The sequence below is a fragment of the Phascolarctos cinereus genome, unplaced genomic scaffold (assembly GCF_003287225.1).
Source record: "Phascolarctos cinereus isolate Bilbo 61053 unplaced genomic scaffold, phaCin_HiC Scaffold_5;HRSCAF=322, whole genome shotgun sequence".
NCBI classification, from domain to species: Eukaryota; Metazoa; Chordata; class Mammalia; order Diprotodontia; family Phascolarctidae; genus Phascolarctos; species Phascolarctos cinereus.
In genome coordinates this window covers 188,664,595-188,670,441 of record NW_027555958.1, presented here as the reverse complement: position 1 = coordinate 188,670,441, position 5,847 = coordinate 188,664,595, and the positions used below count along the sequence as shown (strand labels likewise).

Below are 5,847 nucleotides of genomic sequence, written 5' to 3'. Positions count from 1 at the left end.
TGACTTTGTACTCAAGATTAGAAAAAAATGTGACAAAAACAATGCTAAATGTCCAGAAATATTAAAAACTATGTTAGCAAAGGGATAGAGGTTGTTACAATTTCCATCTGCAATTTTACACAGATTCTTGGGTATGAAAATCAAGCCAAGTGTGACAAAAGTTAGAGAGAATGTAAAGATTGCTTTAGGTAAACTTCTACATCTTTATATTCTTTACTAAGTTTTAGCACCCAGGACCCTCATATGGCTCCCTTGCTACCTAGTGAATATTCAATTTAGTCTCCCCTGCATGCAATGTATCATTCTGTGCACTCAGAACTAACTTTTTTTGTGGTTTAGCCAGTTGCAAAATCACATATCTTTTCTCTATAATATTCAAGGAAAACATTCTTTCTAGTACCTGATCTGAACTAAGTTTAAAAAAAAAATCACATCCAACAAAACTATCTCTTTAATGGTAAAATTCAGGAAGCACAAAACAGAGAAGCTGAGCATTTTAGGCAATCTTAAGCCATAAGCTGGGGGTACAATGGACCTTATGGTTTATAGACTATATGATCACTGAAAGACTAACCACAAAAATCAATCAGCAAGCATTTACTAGGGTCCTAAATCAGGTCAATCACCATACTAGGGGCTAAGGATTAGAAGACAGATGAAAAACAGTACTTAACTTCAGCCTTATGGATAGGCAGGACAAAAGCACAGAGATGGTAGATGGAATGCTGTATACGAGGAAAGAAGGGAGGCTAGGTGTCACAGTGGATGGAGCACTGTGGGGGGAATAAGGAAGAACCATCTTTGCGAGTTCAAATATGGTCTCAGACATTTACTATCTCTGTGGCCCTGGGCAAGTCACTTACCTCTATTTGCATCAGTTCTTCATCTGTAAAATGAGCTGGAGATGTACATGGTAAACCACTCCAGTATTTTTGCCAAGAAAACCCCAAATGGGGTCATGAAGAGTCAAATATGATTGAAACAACTGAACAACAATATGAGGAAAGGCAAGAAGGTTATGTTAGCTGGACACTAGATTGGATTAAGGCAGAGAAGATTAATGTGCACCATGGCTGGAAATAAGGGTTGGGTCCTCTTTCAGAAAGCATTTAATAATCAAAAATAAGAGTTTATATTTGATTGTATGAGGATTAGTGAGACCTCTGGGGTTTGATGAGTGGAGAAGTGGAATGTTCAGTTTTGTGCTTTAGGAAAGCCAGTTTGGCAGAAATGTGATGGATGGATTGAAGAGGGGAGAGACTTTGGACTGGGATACCAATTAGAAGATACTGCACTATTCTACAAAGTGAGACAAAGGTCAGAACTAGAGTGGTAGCTGAGTAAATGAAGGCAAAGGGACAAATGCGGGAGACATTGTGGTGGTAGAAAGAACACTATGTGAAAACTGATTAAATATGGGGACAGGGGTTAAGAGTGACATGAAAAGGAGAGCAGTGAAGCTATGAATCTGGTGACTGCAAGGATGACAGTACTCTTGAAGAAATAAGGAAGTTGAGAACCAGGGGGTCTGTGGGAAATGGGGAAGATAATGGGTGGATTTGGGACATGCTGAGTTTGAGATAGCTAAAGGACATACACTTTGGAATGTCCAATGCATGACACAATGCTAAAGCTTAAGAGAAAAGAAAGGCAGGAAATATAGCAATAGGACTCATCATCATAAGGAACATGAACAAACCCATGTGAAATAACACAGTCACTGAGACAACATGAAAGGAAAAGATAAAAGAAAGCCTAAAACAGAGCCTTGACAGAAACCTAATTAGAGGGCATGATGAGACAGTCATGATGCAGCAAGAGAAATTAAGAATTAGTTGTCAGATATTAGGACAAACAAGAGAGAGCAGGGTAACAAAAATCCAGAGAGGAAACACTGTAAAAGAATGAGAGTGCTCAAGAGAGTCAAATACTACACGGAAGTCAAGAAGAGTGAGTTTTTAGAAAAATCTATCAGATATACACATTAATAAATTATTGTTAACGTTGAAAATGATCATTTCAGTTGACTCATGAGGTCATAAGGCAGATTATATGGAGTTTATAAGAATGAAAGAAGAGACAGTGGAAATAAAAACTAAGGATAGCATTTTTCTAAGACTTTCACTGAGTATAGAAATATTATAGAGCCTATTTAGGTGTTTTTAAGGACAAGGGAAATTTTAGACCCCAAAAAGGAATGAGCACTTAGGGAAAGATTGAATATTAGAGGTAGAGAAGAGGCTGATAATAGAGGAAAAGCCTTAAAAAGAGGATGGAATCCAGGGTATATTCACAGAGGATTTTACTCTTGTCAGGAGCAGGGCTACTTTAAATCTTCATCAGAGACTAGAGTAAAGCGGGAGAGAATGGGGTAGAATATCAATTAGTCTGGAGTTGAAAAGAAGGGGGAAATAATTCTCAACCATAACGGTCTCTATTTTCTAAATGAAGTATCATATAAAGTCTTCACTTCTGCAAATGTTTGGGAGGGAAGGTATGCGAGATATAAGGGGAGAAGATAAGTTTAGAAGCAGCCGAGGTAAGTATTGGAAAAGAGAATCAGCATAACAGGAACAAAGGACTACCTGGCAGAAGTGAGGACCAGTTGCAATTATATGGCATTAATTGGTAGTGAACCCAGTCAGTAGAGTTTTGTGACTTTGGCCAGTTCTATCCAGCAGTACATAAGTACAATTAAAAAAAGTGGATGGCTAAAGTAACCATGGGTTAGGGTTTGGCAAGTTGTAAACTTCAGTAAGACAAAGCAGCAAGTGATTCAAGAGGAGAGACGAATATCCAGTTAAACTGATTAATTATAGAGACAAAATTAAAAAGGGAAGAAAGCAAAATCAGATTAAGCAAGATTGCCAAACAAATTGTTGAGTGGTGTCAGAACTGGAGGTCCCAATAAAAATAAAGAATAGGCTTAAGAAGAATAATGCATGGGAAAACATAGGCATTTTAGTAAAAGTACAAGAGCTTTGATTGAAATTATACCTTGTGAAATCAATATTCGAATTCCAAAAGGTCTTTATATGAAGAAAAGAGACATTTCCTCTTCCTTGCCTTGCTCATCACTGTTTCTGTGTTTGTGCTCATAACATACATGGAATATTTCCCCTTGCAACCTCAATATTTATGCCTTTTGAAGTGCTACCAAACTCTAAAAACTTCCCTACCAATTCCATTAAACATGAAGCTGTCCCTTGATTTTGCCAGTCAGAAATAAGCTCTCTGTCTCACATCTCTCTGAGCTTTTTGTTCTCCTCCCATGCACTTATCACATTCTACTTTGAATTATAGTCACTTACATATATTACATGTTTCCTTGATAGACTGGAAACATCTTGATGCCTAGGGCTGATTCCTATTTTTAAACTATGCAGGCTTAGAATAGAGGCTGGTACAGAGCAAGCACTTGATAAATGTTTTGTCAAATGCTATGGTTGATCCATCCTTTTTAATTCCTTTGCCTCATGCTCAAATGCAAATGTCTACTTATATATGGCTTTATAGGCATAAATAATGGGTCTAAGAGGTATAGCTTGGGAAATAATTTGTGAGTATATAAGGATTTGTTTGAGTTCCAGGAGTGTTTTAACTAGGGCAAAGCACATCAAAATCTAAAGTGGTATTTGGGAGTGGAAGGAGCAATTTTTCCATACGCTATATTCTTCTAACCAGAAGAGATCCAAAACAGAAGAATATACTTTGGGAGTTATTTTTCCATATGAGGACAGATTTGCATTTCCACATGACTGGTCTGGGTTGGTGGTCACCAGTGGAAAGCTTGAAATTGAAAAGGCCATGAGGGAGTCTAATCTGGGACAGTACATTCATCTGCATGACATATCTAGTCTATTGGGCTCATTATAGTATCAAAACGTCTTGGATAGTAAACCAGTCCAGGGCACTGGACATCATTTAAAATTACTTGATAATCTATATAACTTTCAGTCTCAAAGGATTGGAAGACAATAATTTGTTTATGAACAAATTAAGGTATGCCTCAGCAAAGGACCCTAGAGGAGCTTTCAGGACAGCCTGAAAAGCAGGAAACCTGGATTAACATCTTGGTTCTGACACTTCTTCCATAATGACTGAGAAGTCACTTAACTTTTCTGAGCTCCAGTTTCTTGTGCATAAATTGGTAATAACACTATTAGAATTTTCTACGTAAAAGGAGGTCTTATAATGAAAGTACTTCATGATAACGAAAATTTTCCACTGAGAGAGATGCAACTATTATTAACAACTTTTTCAAGGTAAGAGTATTGTTCAGAGATTCCTAGATAATCTGAGACATAGAATAGCCTTAAAAATCACCTACTTCAGGGGTTGTTAGCCCTTTTTTGCTTCATAGGTCCCTTTGCAATATGGTAAAGACCATGGACAAATTTATGAGAATCATTTTCACTAAAAGGTATTAAAATATGTAAGATTAAAATGGGAACAAAGTACAGGGAAGTACATTTATAAAAATATCTTAGGTCCATGAATTTCAGGTTTAAATCCTTTGAACTAGCTCCATCATTTCATTTAAAAAATAAGAAAATTAAGGCAAAAAGGACTGTCATTTACACAAGGTCACACAATGAGCCTGAACCAAAGTTACCCGAAATGTTCTCATCATTTGGCCTCTGTTTCTTTTCTCCATGCAGGCAATAGAAAAAATCCTCTACCCCTAGAACATGGCCAATCTCACCGTGGTGACAGGATTCCTTCTCATGTGCTTTTCCAACATCTGGGAGCTACAGGTCCTATATGCCATCCTCTTCTTGCTGATCTACCTAGTGGCTCTGCTGGGTAATATACTTATTTGCACTGTCATCTCTCTTGATGGGAAACTCCATACTCCTATGTATTTCTTCCTAAAGAACCTGTCTTTTTTAGATCTCTGCCTTATTTCCACCACAGTTCCCAAATCAATTGCAAACTCTCTAAGTCGCAGCTGCTCCATTTCTTTATTGGGGTGTGTGTCACAGCTCTTTTTAATGATGTTATTTACAGCATCTGAGCTTTTTCTCCTCACAGTGATGTCCTACGACCGCTATGTGGCCATTTGTCAGCCCCTGCACTATGAAGTCATCATGACAAGAAGGGCTTATGTGAAAATGGCAGCTGCTTCATGGTTCAGTGGAAGTTTGTTTGGGGCCTTGTATTCAGCTAGTACATTCACTTTGTTCTTCTGTGGCTCCAGGGAGATCCACCAGTTCTTCTGTGATGTCCCTCCCTTGCTCAGGATCTCCTGCTCTGAAACACACCTTGCAGTTGATGTTACTATGGCTTTTGGGTTTGGTTTAGGGATTTTCTGCTCTATTTACATCACAATCTCTTATAGTCACATCTTCTCAACTGTACTGAAGATTCCAACCAGAGAGGGTAGGTCAAAAGCCTTCTCTACTTGCCTGCCCCACCTCATAGTTCTCATGGTTTTTATCACAACAGGTGCCATTGCTTATCTAAAGCCACCCCAGGAATCTGACTCAGTTCTAGATTTGTTGTTGCCCATGTTCTATACTGTGGTGCCCCCAACCATGAACCCAGTCATCTATAGTCTGAGGAACAAGAACATGAAGACTGCTTTGATGAAACTCATAGCCTGGGAATACTTCTCACAGGGAATACCAAAGTCTTTTGCATGATCATATGCCTGTGCACATATACTTACATTTACATAGATACAGGTATGCACATATGTATATATTTCATGTTTATACACATTTATGTTTATATATTCATATATTTCATACATATTGATATATCACTTCAATATGTGTTTATTGACTTAAATTCCTTGCTACTGTATCATGTCAAGCTTACCAACTTTAAAATGTTGACTCCAAG

General features: G+C 37.9%; 1 protein-coding gene across 1 annotated transcript; it reads left to right on the top strand.

The window, feature by feature from the left end:
* Window positions 1-4,691: 4,691 nt before the first annotated feature.
* Window positions 4,692-5,645, top strand: LOC110200277 (olfactory receptor 14A2-like). The gene has a single exon (XM_020975507.1). It carries the CDS (start codon window positions 4,692-4,694, stop codon window positions 5,643-5,645), a length of 954 nt encoding a protein of 317 aa, XP_020831166.1.
* Window positions 5,646-5,847: the final 202 nt, after the last annotated feature.

What these genes read in the sequence shown, in the direction of transcription:
- LOC110200277 (XM_020975507.1), top strand. Translation starts at nt 4,692, where the DNA reads ATGGCCAATCTCACCGTGGTGACAGGATTCCTTCTCATGTGCTTTTCC.